The 16,168-nt window shown below is 64.5% G+C and overlaps 1 protein-coding gene and 1 long non-coding RNA gene across 3 annotated transcripts; one reads left to right on the top strand and one right to left on the bottom strand.

The window, feature by feature from the left end:
* The first annotated feature begins 32 nt into the window (after positions 1–32).
* LOC308201057 lies at positions 33–6,079 on the top strand. Its single transcript, XR_013956016.1, has 2 exons — positions 33–3,358; positions 3,696–6,079. It is a non-coding gene; the product is annotated as an uncharacterized lncRNA (long non-coding RNA).
* Positions 5,508–14,391, bottom strand: CSK (C-terminal Src kinase). 2 transcript variants are annotated; one of them, XM_080607788.1, is made up of 13 exons: positions 14,041–14,391; positions 9,606–9,683; positions 9,396–9,509; positions 8,937–9,049; positions 8,602–8,821; positions 8,148–8,241; positions 8,003–8,068; positions 7,773–7,872; positions 7,597–7,687; positions 7,307–7,380; positions 6,727–6,922; positions 6,565–6,651; positions 5,508–6,473 (listed from the first exon to the last, which is right to left on the bottom strand). In XM_080607788.1, the coding sequence occupies exons 2-13, from the start codon at positions 9,618–9,620 to the stop codon at positions 6,291–6,293; spliced, it is 1,353 nt and encodes a 450-aa protein (XP_080463914.1). In that variant the 5' UTR covers positions 9,621–9,683; positions 14,041–14,391; the 3' UTR covers positions 5,508–6,290. The 2 variants fall into 2 exon arrangements, with proteins under 2 accessions (XP_080463914.1, XP_080463913.1); XM_080607787.1 differs by lacking the exon at positions 14,041–14,391 and adding an exon at positions 12,913–13,680.
* Positions 14,392–16,168: the final 1,777 nt, after the last annotated feature.

The raw sequence follows: 16,168 nt of genomic DNA, 5'->3' as shown, positions 1-16,168 counted from the left end.
TTTTTTCTTTATTTCCCCCGTTCCTGGAGGATTTAGCACCCCGCGGAAGGCAGGCGCAGCACGCACGAGTTGCAACTGTTGTTCGCTCCTCGCCGGGAGGATCTGGCGCGCCCCGCAGCTTGCTATTAACGATGTTAATTAATTCTAATAAAAGCTGCTGCTCCCTGCCAGCGCTGCCGTGTGCCAGAGCCTGGCGTCCGTCGGTCACAGCGCAGGGGGCTGAGGAAGGCGCAGGCACCCATTGCGTTGGGAAATGCCCTCTGCCCCCCAGCTCTCATCCCATCCTACCCCAATCCCATCCCATCCCATCCCATCCCATCCTATCCCAATCCCATCCCATCCCATCCCACCCCATCCCAATCCCATCCTATCCAAATCCCATCCCATCCCACCCCATCCCACCCCATCCCAATCCCAATCCCATCCCATCTCACCCCATCCCCATTCCCATTCCCCCCCAGCTGCAGCACCCCCCCCGGCCTGGGGAGGCGAGCAATTGCTGGCTCGGCGCCGCGCCGCCCTTCCAGATGGCCAGCCTGGCTTTCGCGTACGTTTCTCCCTCTTTTCTTCTCCTCTGGTGAAAACGCGAGCGCATATCCCAGCTCTCAATCCCGGCTTGGGGGAAATCATTTCATTTCGGAAATTTAAAGACAATCTCTGCAGATTAAAATGATGGAACAGCTGTGAAGCGATAGAATAAAGCGAACGGCGAGGGGGGGACGCGGTCCATCTCCTCCCTTCCCCCCTTGCTCAAGGTAACACCAGGCAAAACTTGGTCTTAAAAGGGAAAAAAAATAAATAATGGTGTGTGTTCCCCCCCCCGCTCCATGGTGCCTGTCTGGGGCTGTGCTCAGCTGAAGGTGCAAATTGCTTCTCGACACCGCCGCCGGGGACACCCGAGGCAGCGCTTGGCACGAGCCCGCTGTCACCCACAGCACCCCGCCGAGCTGGCAGCGTGACAGCCGAAAGCCACCATTTTTCCCTTTTCCCCCTGATCTGCAGGGGCAGCCCACGGAAAAAGCCAGCCCGGAGCTTTCGCGCCCGGCTCCGAAGCTCCGAGCGCTCCGCAGAGCTCTGCTCGCAAACCTGCCAAGTTTGGGGAAAGCTGGGGGAAAAGCGGGGTGAGCCGGGGGGTTCTGGCCTCGGGGCGGTGCCCCGGTGCATTCGGGCACCTCGACCTGCTGGGAATGGGGCGCACGGCCCCGAGCTCCCGGCTCCGGGCTGGAATAGCGCCCGCAGCGCGCGTCGGGAGGCAGCGTGAGCTAACAGCAAGAGACTCCGAGTCAGGACCGATTTTCGCAGCTGGGTTGGATGGGTCAGCTGCCGCGCGGCCTCCCTGTCTGCGGAAGGGAGAGGAAACAGCTCCTGACGAGCTGAGCCGCCCAAGCGAAGCAGCGAGGTGAAAAGGAGCGCGCAGGCCCCGGCTGCCGGGGGGCTCCCTGGGGACCGGCCTCGGCGGCGTTTCGGGGGGAGGCGAGGGCAGGGGGAGGCGCAGGGGGGTGCAGAGCCCCAGCGGGGCCCGTGGCGCGGCCGCTGGTGCTCGGCAGGAGCAGGAGGTGCCCCGGGGAGAAGAGCCACGAGGCTGCCCTTTGCGGCTCGCCGCGGCCCCAGGGCGCTGGTGGCACTTGTGGGCACGGAGCAAAGGCCGAGGGAGGGGCATTTCCCCCGCCAGCCCCGGGGAAATGACCTGCGGGAGGTCTCTCCCCGGGTGTCCCGCCTGGAGGTGGCACTGAGGGGACAGTGGGGGTCCCGGCGGGGGGCTGTGCCCAGCGGGGTGCTGCCAGGGGGCTGCTGTCCCCCCACGGCGCCCTGCTCCCTCTCCCCAAAATGTATTCCAGCCCGAGTGAGTCATCCTTCCTCCCGGGGCTCCAACCTGCGGTAATGAGATGCAAATCCTTGCATGACCTATTATATTAGCTTATGCTATATCACACATCCCTGGGGATTAGCGGGGGGCAGACGAGACGTCCCCCCCGTGGCAGCCGGCCTCAGACACGCGCCGGTGGGAGCTGAGGCTTGCTCCCCCGGCGCTGACACCTGCTGTGAACAGGATGCTCGGGTCCCCCTGCCCTAAAACCCGCACGGCAGGCGTGCTCTCGGCTCTCCTCTCCAGGTAAGCAGGGAACCAGCCCCCACGCCCCACCTGCAGGCCCTCCCCTCGGCCTGTTTTTTGGGGGGACCCTGGAGAGGACCAGGAGTTGCCGGGGATTCCTGGAACGGCCGGCCCTTGGGGCGGTGTAGGGGAGTTTGGGGACCTTCCTGCCCCGGTCACGATGCCCCTGCTGATGTTAGAGGGGCTAACTGGCTTCACATCTCCGCTCGGAGGTGTTGGCCCCCCAGAAGGACATTTATATGGCACTGCCCCTCCAAAGGGTCCCCAGAAAGCCAAGCCTGACTCCGTGCTGCTCTCTGCAAACCCTCTTCTCACACAGAGCAGGGTCACCCTCCTGCTGCCTGGTCCTGGCGCGATCCTCCCCGAGACGTGCCAGGCCTGGTGTCATTGCTGTCACCGGTGTGCCAGGCTGGGCAAGGCCACCAAAGGCGGGGAAGCCCCAGGGGGACACCTCGGAGACCTGGGCAGGGCGACGGAGGCTGGAAAAGACCCTTCAAGACCGCTAGGTCCGAGCACGAGTAGGTGAGCTCGGTCCTGGCCAGGTTTGTGAGCGTGGCGGGGGGGCGGAGAGGAGGCGTCACTTCTAAATAAAGCAGAAGTCACGCCGACACCTTCCCGCCGGCTGCCACTTGGTGTGACGGGGACGGGCACGGGGACGTCGGGGCGGCTGCCACCCGCGGTGCTCACCGAGGCCGGGATTCGGAGTGCCGCTGGGAATAAAAGGGTTGTGGTGGCAGCGGGAAGGAGATCGGTGGGGAGATGGAGGGGGTTGGGTGAGAGACACCGAGGGGTGACAGGGGGATTTTGGTGGGAGGTGTCGAGGGATGGCCATGGGGATGATGCCGGGGGCGTCAACAGGCTTGGGCAGGAAACCCCACGGGATTTTGGAGGGGATGATGGAGGGGTCCCCGCAGGGACAAGGCTCCCTGTGGGGCAGGGGGTGCCTCCAGGCCGGCAGCACGGGCAGCGAGGTCAGCGGCGAGCGCGGTGCCGCCGGCCAAACGCAGAGCCGTCCTCCCGGGCTGCCTTAATGTCAGTAAGGGAAGATGAAGGGCCCGCACGTGGCCGTGTCTGGCACGCGAGGCAGCAGGCCGCCCGGCATGGAAATGGAGCGACGGCTGCCTTCTGTGACCTGGGAAAAAGCCGTTTCGATGTAAAGCCTGCCTGCACCGCTTCCCGCAGCCGGGCCGTGCTTCGGGAAGGCTGCTGTCACCGCCTGCGTAAGGAGAAATCCGACAGAAGGAGGTATTATATGGTTATTATTATTCAGTATCAGCCCTTCATGGTATTTGTAGGGGGCAGGGAGAGTCGTCACACAGCTCGTTGCCACTCATTTGGCAAGATGGAGCCTTCCAGCTGACCTTTCCTGCTCCGTGCCGGGGCGGCATTGACCCTGGGCTACGCAGCACATGTTACACCATGCAATGAATTATTGCATTTATTTATTTGTTTACTTATTTATTTACTTATTTATTTACTTATTCATTTATCTATTTATTTACTTATTTACTTATTTACTTATTTATTTACCTATTTATTTATTTACTTATCTATTTATTTACTCATTTATGCATTCATTTAGCTCGTGTTTAATTGGCTCACGAGCTCTCGTGCGCGCACAGCAGCCCCCCTCCGGGATGCAGCGCTTGTAGCAGTGGATGGGGACGCGGGGGAAGAGGCACAAGGTCTCCCACAAGGTAATGCCCACATATCATGTCCAAATATCTTCATATTTCATAAGGACTAGCCCATGCGCGGCAGCTCCCCCTGCTACGTGTGCACACATATGTGCACGCACACGGGGAAGGCGAGGGGGCACCCGCGCGGTGACACAAATGCGCCCGGACAGACACACGGCGCCGCGGAGCCAGGCACATGGGGACACCACGTGCCGCCGTGCTGCTGGTGGTGCACAGCCAGCCCCGAGCAAAGGCACGCACACACACACACAAGTTTTCCCCGAGGGATCTTTGCCAAGCTCGCCTCGGGTCCTGGAGAGCTGGGGAGAAGGAGCGGGGCGAGAGGTGCCCGGCACCGCGTGATGGCGGGGACGTCTCCGTGCACGCCGATAAAAACATCCCTCGTGCTCAGGTTGATGCGCAGGATGTGCAGATGCTGCCTGGGCTGCAAGGGGTTTGGAGCCTGCCCAGCGAGGAGGCAGCAGCAGGAGCTGTAATTAGGGCCAGGGATTTGCCCTGAGCAGCGCTGAGCCCACCCAGGCGCATTGCACCCCGCTTTTTGGGGCGGACACGCCGTGCAACCCCTGCAACTAATGCCAGGGTGCCTCTGAGCCAAAAAAGGGGGAAATAGGAGAAATGGGGAGTGGTGAGCAATGGTTACAGTCAGGACCGGGGGTCTGGTTGCCTTTGAAGCGATTCTGTTTCTTTTTTTTTTTTTTTTTTTCTGGTTTGCTGAGAAGAGGGGGAGGAAGGCTCTGCGCATGGCTGGCTGCCCTGGCTCGGGGGCTTGCGGGTGAGGGTGAGAGCAGAGGGTGAAGAGGAGGGCGAAGAGGGGGGTGAAGAGGAAGAGCCTCACCGGAGGCCAGAAAGAGGGGAAGGGGGCAGAGGGCAGGGACGGGGCACGCAGAGCATCCGAGAGGCTGATGCACGCAGGGCCAGCTGTGCAGCCCCCCTGTCTTCCCCACCCCAAAGGCTGCTCCGGGGGATGCTGAGCCCCCTGCCCCTGCTCCAGCGTGGGCTGCGTGCCCGGGGCAGGCAGGCTGTTCTCCGGGCTGGCGGGGGCTTTGCAGCTGATGGAAAAGCCCCAAAATGCCTGGGGGGAGACATCAGCTGCTGGGACATGAGCTGCTCTCGGTGCCCCACCGCCTGGCAGGCTCCAGGGAGGAAACTGAGGCAGGAAAGGGCTGGAGAGAGGGAAAACGTAGCTCCCGGCAGGCCAGAGGTTGGGATTTCCCACGTCTTCCTGGCTTTGGACATGGGGCTGAGGCCATCGGCCAGCAGGAATTGGAGGAATTGGACAGGGGACAGTGGTTTTGCCCCCCTTGCTGTGCGCCCCCGCGGCACGAGGACGCATCTCGCCCTTTCAGGAGCCGCCTTCTCGCCGGCTGTGGACGACTTTAATCTTCATAAGCCCCCAAAGTAAAGCTGCTTATACGTGCTGGGAAGAGCCGTGGGTGAGGCCAGGAGAAATGAAACCCTACAAAACCCCAGCCCCACCACATTCCCCCTCCGTGCACCTGGGTACCCCCAGCGCTCCCCAAACCCAGGCATTACCGCGGCGCCCTCCCCGCTCCTCAGGCTGCAGCCCCGCAGTGGGGGCACCGTGTGTCCCCCCCAGATCCTGCCGGGGACCCCATTTGGGGTCGTAACCAGGACCCCGAGGTTGGGGGGGGGTCCGGAGACAGAGGGTCGGGCAGGCGGGCCGTGCCGCGTCCGTATGGAATGGTTTTTATTACAGTTTTAATCTCACAGTCGGTAGCATTACATGAGAATAAAGCACTGGACAGGACTGGAAAAAAGGCCTCTGGAGACAGCATGCAAACATTGCAACGAGTTTAAAGCAAAACAACCCAAAAAAGCGTCGGGGGGGGGACGCCGCCGCGCTCTCCCGGCTGGGCGGCGAGTCCAGCGTCTCCCCGTGAACCATCACTTCTGTCGTCGGGGTTTCCTTTCCTTCGCGTGTCCGTTTCATTGGCTTATTTATTTTATTATTATTCTTCTTTATTAACCTTCTCCTCTCTCTCTTTTTTTTTTTCTTCTTTTAATTACATTAAAAAATAAGATTCGTACTTTAGTAAAACACCCAGCGCTCAGCTGGGCGCCCTGCTTGAAATAATAAAAAACAAAACAGACAACCAAAAAAAAAATAATAAAACAACCCCCCAAAACTGAGAACAAACAAACAAAACAAAACAAAAAAATAAAAACCACCCCAAAATCCAAAAAATAAAGAGCCTGGGAGACCAAAAATGAACCTGACGGGAAAAAAAAAAATCGGATTTGGAAGTTTGGAAGCGACCAGGAGGCTGGTGCGAGGAGGAAAAAAAGGGGGGGGGGGTCACCAGGCACCCCTGGGCCCCCCTCCTGGCCACTCCTGCCGCCGCGTGGGTGCCCCCGAAGCCCCCCGGGGTGGGCTGGGGGAGCCGGGGCCGCCCGGCCGGCGGGGGCTCGCCCCCTGGCGCTGCTGGGGGGGTGGGGGCTGCCCCCAGAGCCCCCCCTCACAGGTAGAGCTCCTTCTCTTTGATATGCACTAGCTGTTCGCGGAGCTGGTGGAAGGACGGCCGGTGGCTGGGGTCCAGGGTCCAGCACTTCTTCATCACCTCGTAGACGATGGCGGGGCAGCCGTCGGGGGCGTCCATCTTGTAGCCCTTCTCCACGCGGGGCACCACATCCTTCAGGGGCTGCGGGGACGGGGGGGGGGGCGCTCAGGGTGCTGCCCCCCCCCAGACACGGGGAGGAGGAGCGGGGGGCTCCCCAAAATCGGGCACTTACGATTCGCGGATAAGGCACTCGCCCGAAGGAGTAGATTTCCCAGAGGAGGATCCCGAAGCTCCACACGTCTGACTTGGTGGAGAATTTCTGCGGGTGGTGGGAGAGGCCCCGTGAGCGGGCTGGGGGCGCGGGGCGCGGGTGCGGCGCCGGCCCCTCTCCCACCTTTTCTCTAAGCGCTTCCGGCGCCGTCCACTTCACCGGCAGCTTCCCCGTGTCCTGCGTGGACGACGCCTCCTTGGTGAGCCCGAAGTCGCTGACCTTGGCGATGTTGTCCTCCGAGACCAGCACGTTCCTCGCCGCCAGGTCCCGGTGCACGAAGTTGTTGGCCTCCAGGTACTCCATGGCTTCGCAGACGTCTCTGGCGAGGCAGGAGGAGGGCGTCGGGAGGAGGGACGCTGCCACCAGGGGGAACGCAGCCCCAGAAAGCCTGCTCTCCCCTCGCCCGTCTTCCCAGCAGTGCGCCCAGGGTGTGGGGTGGGATGGGCAGGAGGAGCCCCGTGTCCCTCTGTCCGTGTTCCCATGTCCATGTGCCCCGATATCTATACATCCCCACGTCCCCGTGTCCCCACATCCCCATGTCCCACATCCTTGTGTCCCCACATCCCCGTGTCCCCATATCCCCATATCTATATGTCCCCATGTCCCCACATCCCCATGCCCCCACGTCCGCATGTCCCCATACCCGTATGTCCCCACGTCCCCATGTCCCCCCGCAGACCCCCGCGCCCCCCCTTGCACTTACAAGGAGAACTTGAGCAGGCACTCAGCGCCCAGCACCGACCTCCCGCGCGACCGCAGGTAATCTACTAGGCTGCCCTGGAGGGACAGAGAGCGACGGTGCCACCCCCCGCCCCAAAACGCCCCGCCGCCACCCCAAAACAGGCCCCTGGGGACAGGGGGAAGACAGCAGAGCCGGGGCACAGCCCTGGGGCTCCCGGGGACGGGGACAGCCCCAGAGCAAGGGGCAGGGGGGGCGAAGGAGCAGGGCGGGAGCACGGGGCTGGGCTCTGCCCCCCCGGGGCCCGGCCTCACCTTGGCCATGTACTCGGTGACGATGTAGAGGCCGCTCTTCTCCTCCACGATCACCCCCAGCAGCTGCACCAGGTTGCTGTGGCGGAGCTGCCTGCGCGGCGCAGGGGGCTCAGGGCAGGGCCGCCCCTCGCCCCGTGTCCCCCCCCTGCGCCCGTGTCCCCCCCGGCCGTACTCACGTCATCACAGATGCCTCCGCCAGGAACGCCTGCGCCGTGGCGTCGTTTTTAATGCACTTGACGGCCACTTTGTTCCCCCGGTAATCGCCCAGCATCACGTCTGCGGGGTGGGAGGGACGGGCATGGGGGGGACGGGGACGAGCCGTGGCCCCCCCGCCCCAACACCCAGACCCCAACGCATCGCCCCAGTGTGGGGCCGCATCGGGGACGGGGGACAAGGCGCCGCTCACCTCCAAACTCCCCTTTGCCGATGATCTGCAGCAGCTTGAGGTCCTTCATGTTGAGGGCCCAGCCGCCTTTTGGGGGGGGAAGGAGAGTGAGGGGGGGGTGTCCAGGGACGGAGATGGGAGCTGGGGAGGGGGCACGGCCACTCACTGCGGGAGAACTCGTCCTGCGCCGCCACCGTGCCCTCCATCACCTTCGGCTTGATGAGGCGCGTGCAGAGCCCGTCGGCGTCCGTGGTGTAATGCTGGGGGGGGACACGGGGAGGGGGGGGACCGGGCTGTCACCCGCAGCCACGGGTGGCACCGCGGGGACGTGGCGAGGGGCCGGGGGGGCCCTGCCGGGGCCGTGCCAGGCTCTGCGGTCCCACCAGGTGGCAGCACGAGGCCGTAAATGGGACCAGCGGGGGCTTGGGAGGGGGTCGGTCCCGATGCATCCCCCATGGCCAGACCCGATTCACCCCACGGGGGTCCCATTGGGGCTCGGGGGGGTCCCCATCCCTCCTCCCGTCCCCGTCTCCCCCCTTGGCCAGTCCCGACGCACCCCACGGGGTCCCACAGGCTCTTGGGCCCCACGCCACCTCCAACCCGCGAGCCCCCCCGCTCACCTCCACCAGCTGCATGAGGTTCTCGAAGTAGACCTCCTCGTCGATGCTGAGCTTGCTGGAGGAGTAGATGATGCGGTAGTGCTCCACCTTGCCCTCGCAGCTGACGCACAGCGTGTAGTCCCCGGGGTAGTTGGTGCTCTCCCGCACCAGGAACAGCCCCGTCTCGGGGGGGTACAGCAGCCGCTCCGCCTGCTCCCGCGTGATCTTCCCGTGAAACCACCTGCGCCGGGACCGGGACAGGCAGGTCGAGGGGACCCCCGGGGCCGAGGGGCAGGCGGGACCCCCGGGGCAGCCCCTTTTTGCCCGGCTCCTGCCCCCCCCCCGTGGGTACTCACGGCATGAGGCTGAGCTTGATGCCGGCCTTCACTCCCTCCCGCTTCTGCACGTAGTTGGCGGGGATGATGCCCTCCTGACCCACCTTGTTCTTCGCCTTGTACCAGTTGGGATCCTGCGGGGACAGCACGGGGGTCACGGCGAGCCCACGGCCCCTCCGCGGGGATCACCCCGCCGGTCCTCAGCAGCACCCAGCACCGCTGCCCAGCCCCGAATTTCTCTCCATCCTCCCCCACTGAGCCGCCCGAGCCGCTTCCCTTCCAGGGGAGCGTTAACTAACGAGGCCGTGAGTTAATTAACCCAACGCCTGGCCCCGTTCCCGGCCCGTCGGGACAGCGGAGCCACGCGGGACGCCCACGCAGGATCCCGCGCGCAGTCTCCCCGCCTGCTGCACCCAGACACGGGCACGGGGGGGACCCCACGCAACCCCCCCGGGGGCTGGGGTGCAGGGGGGGCATTACCTTGGTGACCGCGACGATGGTGAGGACGTCCCCCTTGCTGAAGGGCAGGTCCTGCTCGGCGGTGCCGTGGAAGTTGTACTTGGCGATGCACTCCGTACCGGACGGCCACACGGCCTGGGGGGGGCAAACGGGGCCGCGTGAGCCCCCCGCCTGGTGGGTGCCCCCCACCCCAAGCCGCAGGGGTGCTGCCCGGCCCCGCCCGGCGCTCACCTGCATCCCTGACATCTTCTCAGGGGGGTCGGGGGCGCGAATCTCACGGGAGGGACACGTCACTCGGTACCATGAGACCTGCGGGGGGAAAGGGGCCGCTGAGAACGGCCCCGCCGCCGGGACGGGCACGGCGGTGTAGGGCTCAGCCCCGCGGGGTTGGGTCGGGACCCTCCGCTCCCAGAGGGGGTTTTGGGGGCAGCTTCAGCCCCAGAAGCACCCAAACCCGATCCCAAAACGTCACGCCCATGGAGGAGCAGAAAGCCACGGGAGATGGAGCACAGGGCGTCCCTGCAGGATGCTTCGGGTGAGGAGTGGGGAGAGGAGTCCCGTGAGGACCGGCCCCAGGATAAATCAGAGAATGTCGCACAGCGCCGTTGCTAAAAGATTTGAGAAAAAATAAAATCCCATTTCCCGCAGGATAAAACCCATCGGCGCCCCGGGCGTGGGTGCAGCCTTGTCCCCCGCAGGGTCCCGGGCCGGGCCGCATCCTGCCCCGCGCGTGGGAGGGGAACAAGCCCGGCTTTATCCTCGCCGGCCGGCGGATGAAGTCAGCGGCCCCAGCATCAAACGGGGCTTTTCTGGGCTGAAACTCAGGGGCCTCTCCCTGGGAGGGGACTGTCACAGCGGCCGGGAGGGACCCCGAGCCGTACAGGGTCCTCGGTGGGGGTTTCCCCCCCTTGTCACCAAGACCGCAGTACCAAAATAACCCCGTGCCGATTCAGGGCTGCGAGCGGCCACCGCTCCCAGCAGCCACCAGCAGCTAAAAATATTTTGGGAAGGAGGAACCGAAAGCGGGGGCAAGGCCCGCGGAGCCGTGAGGAGGAAGAAGATAAGGGGCAGAGTGGCGGGGAGGAAGAGCTGGGGTGCGGACGTGGCCCCATCCGCCGCCGCCCTCGTCACATTTTCGGGGGGTCCGGAGAGGTGCTCAGCACCATGCCCGGCGTGGGAAGGGATTTGGGGCCGCCGAGCCGAGCGCCGGGGTTTCCGCCGTGCCCATCACCGCGGCACCAGGCCCCGCACGGCGTGTAGGTTTTCCTCCCAGCCACGCCGCCAGTTGTGGGGCTGTCCCAGCGGCCGGGTGCTGGGTGCAGAGAAGCGTCCCGAGATCGAGCTGTCGGGCTGCGTCATTTCCTCGCCACCCCCCCCGAAACCCCCCCCGTGCGCCGCTGTTCCTCATCCTGCTGCCCCAAGCCTGCGCTGTGACGGCCGAGAGTGAGCTCCTGGGGATGCTGCCACCGGGGGGGGTCACCCCCTGGGACCCCCCCGTGCACTCGTCCCATCCATCCCACTGCTGGAGGGACGCCGCAGGAGCTGGGGGAACATCGTGGGGAGCGCTGCGCCCCACAACAGCCCCGCCTTCGCCCGCCATCCACACCCTCGTGCTTCTGCACCTGCTCGAGCTCGGTTTTTGGGCTGATTTTTGGTTAAACCCCGAGGCGGGACGTTTCGGGAAAGGGGCCGGGTACCGACAGTGCAAAACGCAACCCAACAAAACCGGGGAGGGAACCACCGAGCCCACGGAGGGCTTCTGCTCAAGCCCCATTTAAGCAAAGCTGCCTTTTTTCCCCCCTTTGCTGCAATTTAAGCTTTTTTTTTTGCCTTCTGCCAAGGAGGAACCACCATTTCCACCACCCTTGTTCCAATCGCCCTGTAACGACCTCACCAGCAGGAGCTGGACCCAGTCCCTCTTTGGGGACTCTTTGGAGGGGGGACGTGTCCGGCTGCACAGGGCTCCACGCCGCAGGGCAGGCCCAGTTCCCACGGGAGCACCGCGCCGTGCACGGCCACGGAAGGAATTTCCCATTTCTGGCTTTTTCGCCCCCGTTCTCCAGCTGTTGCTCAAGAGCATCCCCCAAGCGTGGTCAGCGGTCCCCAGCGGCTCCCCGCGCGGTTAGCCTAACGGAACCGAAGGGAAGAAGGGGGCAGGAAGGAGGTTTTGGCTCAGATTTGGCTCCAGCTGCACAGTCCTGGCCCATGGGAAATGGTTCGGGGGGTTCCCCGCACAGCACAGGGTGCTTCCCGTCCCGGGGATGCAATTTGATCCCGGCGAGGCTCCTGGTACCCAGCTGCGGATGCTTCTGCAGAGCCCTCGATGCACATCCCTCGTGTCCCTGCAGGGTGTGAGCACCCATGGGTGCCACCAGCTGGACACAGCTGGGACACCCGAGGAGTCGCCCCTCCGGTGCCAGGAGCGGGGAGCGGGATCGCCCCGACCCCTGCCTTCCTCTTCCACGTCCCAGCGCTCGCCGTCTTCCTCCCAAGGGTCCTTTTTAAGCAGCAGGTTCGTTTTTTATCAGCACCCAATTCCTGCTTCAAAGCCAAGGCTGAAGACTTCGTGACATGCACATGCCCTGAGCGAGGAGCTATGGGGCCGCTGCCAGCTGGATCCAAAATGCCCCGATGCCTCCGCTGGGATGGCAAGCAGCTCCACGTCGGAGCAGAGCTCCTCGGGAACCAGACTTTGCAGCCGGCAGCCTCCTCGCGCTGCTGTCTGTTGGAGAAGTCGAGCCTCTTTTCGGGGCGTCATGATGCAAACGGCTCCCGGGGTGCCGGGCTTTGCTCCTCATTTTTGGGGGATTTGGGGAGCTTGGTTGCCCCATCCCAGACCCAGGCACAGCGAGCTGCCCCCTGCCCTGGGCTCGAGCATCTTCTGCGCTGCTTGGCACAAAAAGCTCGGTCTGGGGTTCTTCAGCACCCTGATAATCCAACGGGCTCTCGGCGGTGGCACAAGGCAGGGAAACCTCTGTCCTCACCAAGCACCAGCACTTCTCCTCTCCTTGGGGATGAAGAAGGCTCCTTGCCTGCTAGGTGTCCCCGCAGGAGCCACACGGGGCTGAAGCCGCTGCCCCTCCGAGGATCCAACCGCTGCTCCGGCAGCAGGGCGATGCAAAAAGGTGAAAAACCAGGAAAAAAACCTCCCAGCTGGGGCTTTGCGCTAGGAGAGCCGGTCGCCTCCGCGCGCGATGCTCCTGCCCGCAGCGCTGGAGGAAGCTGCCTTTCCCACAGCCCCGTGACCTCCCGGAGGAGCTGCCGCCGCCCTGTCCCTGCGCTGTGGGGCCGGGACGAGGCCCTTTGGCTGAAAGCTGGAGCGTGGATGTTGAAGGAAGCGTCGCTCGCACGGGGAAGACTTCCCCGCGCATCCACCCTGCTCAGCAAAATCCCTCCAGCCTCCAGCAGAACGCCTCCCCGCGCTCGACCCGAGCCTCTTTAAACTTCAAAAAAAAACCAGCAGCCCAAAAACAGACAACATCCTCACTCTCTCCAAGAGATCTTATCGACTGTTATTACAAGTAACACCTACGATTACCATAATCGAAAGAAAAACGTTCCTCCTTTATCTCATCAGCGACTTGGCTGCGCTCTTGCAGACGGTTTCGCTGCTCCAACTGCCTGGGCACCGAGCGGCGGGCCCCGAGAGAGGAAAGGGGGTGTTGTTCCTTTTCTATTTGCTTTTTTTAAAAGAGAAGAAAAAAAATGAGAGAGAGAGAGACACGGTGTTGCTGTCAAACCACAAAAGGCGCCTGGGGGATAGTCAGGGGCAGGTGGAGGCCCTGTGAGCGCTTGAGATGCTGCTCCGAGCCTCCGTGGCGCAGCACGGCGGGGGTTTTCCTGGTCTTTTTCTCCTGCAAAATTGGAGTGGTGTCACCGGACCCGATCGTCCCAGAAATTCCTGATGCTTGGTGGTAGTGGGGGACAGATGGATGGACGGCACGGGATGGCGTCCCGCGGGGTTTATCGCGACGCCGCTCGCTGTCGCGAAGCTTCTTGCTGCATCGCTGCCATCCCTTCGCTGCCCGAGCCTCCACTCCCCGTCCTCAAACTCTGTCCGTGGCGGGGTGGGATCCCCGGGGACCTCCTCCATCCGCAGAGCCTTTGGGATGCTCTCTGGGATCCACGCCCGCGGGTGCCTGCGCGGCTCCGGAGGGGACGAAGCGAGGCCGGTGCCGTCCGAGCGGAGGCCGGCAGCCTCCTCCGCCTCCCCAGACGGAGCTGCAGCCCCGCTGCTCTCGACGAGCCTCGCGGGCGCCGTGCGGGGCCGTCGATAGCCCGCCACCGCCTCGCCGACCCTTCACACCTGCGCCGCGACGCCCAGCGCCCCGCGACGCCCGGCGCCCCCCACGGCTGCCGAGCGGCTCCCCAACACCCCGCCAGCGGAGGCTCGGCCTCCTGCCTCCCCCCGGCCTCCTGCCTCCCCCCGGCAGCCCCTCTCGGCTCCCCCGGGGGCCAGCCCGCAGCCCCCCCCCGGCCCCCTGGGGACCTCCGGACCCTCCCCGGGCTCCCCGCGCCCAGCGGAGGCTGCGACCCGCCGCCGCCTCCGGTGATGCTCGGCTCGCCGGGGGGGGGTCCCATTGTGCCGAGGCCACCCCGAGCCCCGCTCCCGCCCCCGGGGGGGGCTCCCCCGCTTCCTCCCGCCCCCCCCCCCGCCGGTACTCACCTCCCCGCGGAGGCCCCGAGGGAGGGGTCGAGGCCGGGCAGGGGGCCGAGGCCGGGCAGGGGCTCAGCCCGCCGCCGGGTACTCCATGCGGCGCCGCCGGGGGCCTCCGGGCTCGGGGGGGGGCGGAAGGGGCGGAGGAAGGCGAGCGGCAGCCCGGCGGCTCCCGGCCCCGCCGAGCCGGGGCCGCGGCGGGGAGGACGGAGGCGGGGAGGCGGGGAGGCTCGGCCCGGTCTGGGGGCTCGGGGGGGGGCGCCGAGGGGACGGGGAGCGGGGCCTGGGGGCGCGGGGGGGTCCGGCCCGCTCCGGCCGGGGCCTGGCTGGGAGGAAGCGGCGGCCGGAATCGGGGAGCCCGGAGCACAGCGCCTGCGCCGCGCCCGGGGCCGGCCTCCGCCGCCGAGGCCCCGCCGCGCCACCTGCCGGGCACCGGCACCGCCGCCCGGCCTCCGCCGGCACCGGGCCGGGGCTGCGGGAGGGGGGCTGCGGCTGGGCGCCGCCTTCGGGCGCTTCCTGCAACGCCTCTGGTCTCCTTGCATCGCCTTCGGTCCCTTCCTGCGTTGCTTCTGGTCCCTGCTTACCTCGCCTTTCATTCCCTCCTGCATCAGCCGGTTTCCCTTCTCACACCACCTTCGGTCCCTTCCTACATCGCCTTCACCCCTTCTTACACTGCCTTCTTTCCCTTCTTCATTGCCTTCATTCCCTTCACCCTTACTCCCTTTATCACCCTCATTCCCTTCTTCGTCACTGTTATTCCCTTCTTACATCGCCTTCATCCCCTTCTTCATCACCCTCATTCCCCTCTTATATCACCTTTGCTCCCTTCTTACACTGCCTTTCATCCCTTTTCCCTTCACCTTCTCTCCCTTCTTACATCGCCTTTGGCCCCTTCTTCATCACCATTGGTCCCTTCTCACATTCTTTACTCCCTGCTTATGCCACCTTTGGTCCCTTCTTCATCACCTTTGGCCCCTTCATCGCCTTGGCTCCCTTCTTGCATCATCTTCACTCTTCCATACATCATCTTTGCTCCTCCATACATCGTCCCCCTGTGCTCTGCTCTGGTGAGGCCGCACCTCGAGTGCTGGGTTCAGCTTTGGGCCCCTCACTACCAGAAGGACATGGAGGCGCTCGAGAGAGTCCAGAGCTCCTGGACTCTGTGGCTCCTTCTCACAGATAACCGACATTAAGACCATAGGGGATGGCTGGATGCGTGTACACGTCGGGGATGAGAGCAGCCCCGCAGAAAAAGGTTTGGGGGTTCTGCTCGGTGTCAGGCTGGATCTCAGTCAGGGCTGTGCCCTGGCTGCCAAACGCCCAGCCGTGCCCTGGGGCTGCAACAGGACCCGAGGGAACGGCACGGAGCTGTGGCAGGGCAGCATTCTGAAAGAAAACGAACCAAATTAAAAAAAAAAATCAAAGAAAATGGGCCGATTCGCAAGAAAAGATGCTTGTCACTTCCTGCCCTGTGCGGCGAGGCGCCGTGGCCATGTAGGGCCAAGCAGGAAGCCAGGGCACAGCGCTCGCGGCCCCCCGGGACCCCCCCACATCCCGGGGCTCGTGTCCTCACTGGGGTGGGCACCGGGCTCTGGTGGTCACCGAGGGGGCAGGAGGGGACGGGGAGAACACGCTGGCTCTGGGGACACGGTGCTGGCAGCTCTGCCTGCAGACCAAGAATGATGCCACCGTGCCGTGGGGGATTGCCGTGGATTTCCCTGCGCCGAGCACATTGTCCCCAGCGATGCTGAGCGGGTGCAGGACGGGTCCTGCTCGCCTGCATCACTTTTTCGCCACTGGTTCCTGCCCAGCCACCGAGCAGAGCGGTGCTGGGAGGAAATGAAAGCGGCTCGTGTGTCTGCCTGCACCAGAAATGCAGCCGCGGATGCAGGCACAGACCCGTGTGGGATCCTCTGCACCCTGCCCAGGGCAGAAGTGCTGCAAGAAGAGCGAGCAACTCACCTACAGACTGAAAAAAGACACAAAATCCCCAAAGGAAAGCGAGCCCGGCTGGTCCTGCAGCACCCAGAGCTCCAGGGGCGGTGGGGATGCGGGATCCAGACCCTGCCGGGTTCCCCCTCCCCAAATGAGCATCCCCCCAAAAAAAACCCCAGCGCAGGAGCCCGGCCTTTCGGGG

This window comes from Anser brachyrhynchus, assembly GCF_964034855.1.
Source record: "Anser brachyrhynchus genome assembly, chromosome: 11".
NCBI lineage: Eukaryota > Metazoa > Chordata > Aves > Anseriformes > Anatidae > Anser > Anser brachyrhynchus.
This window is presented reverse-complemented; position numbering and strand designations above follow the sequence as displayed.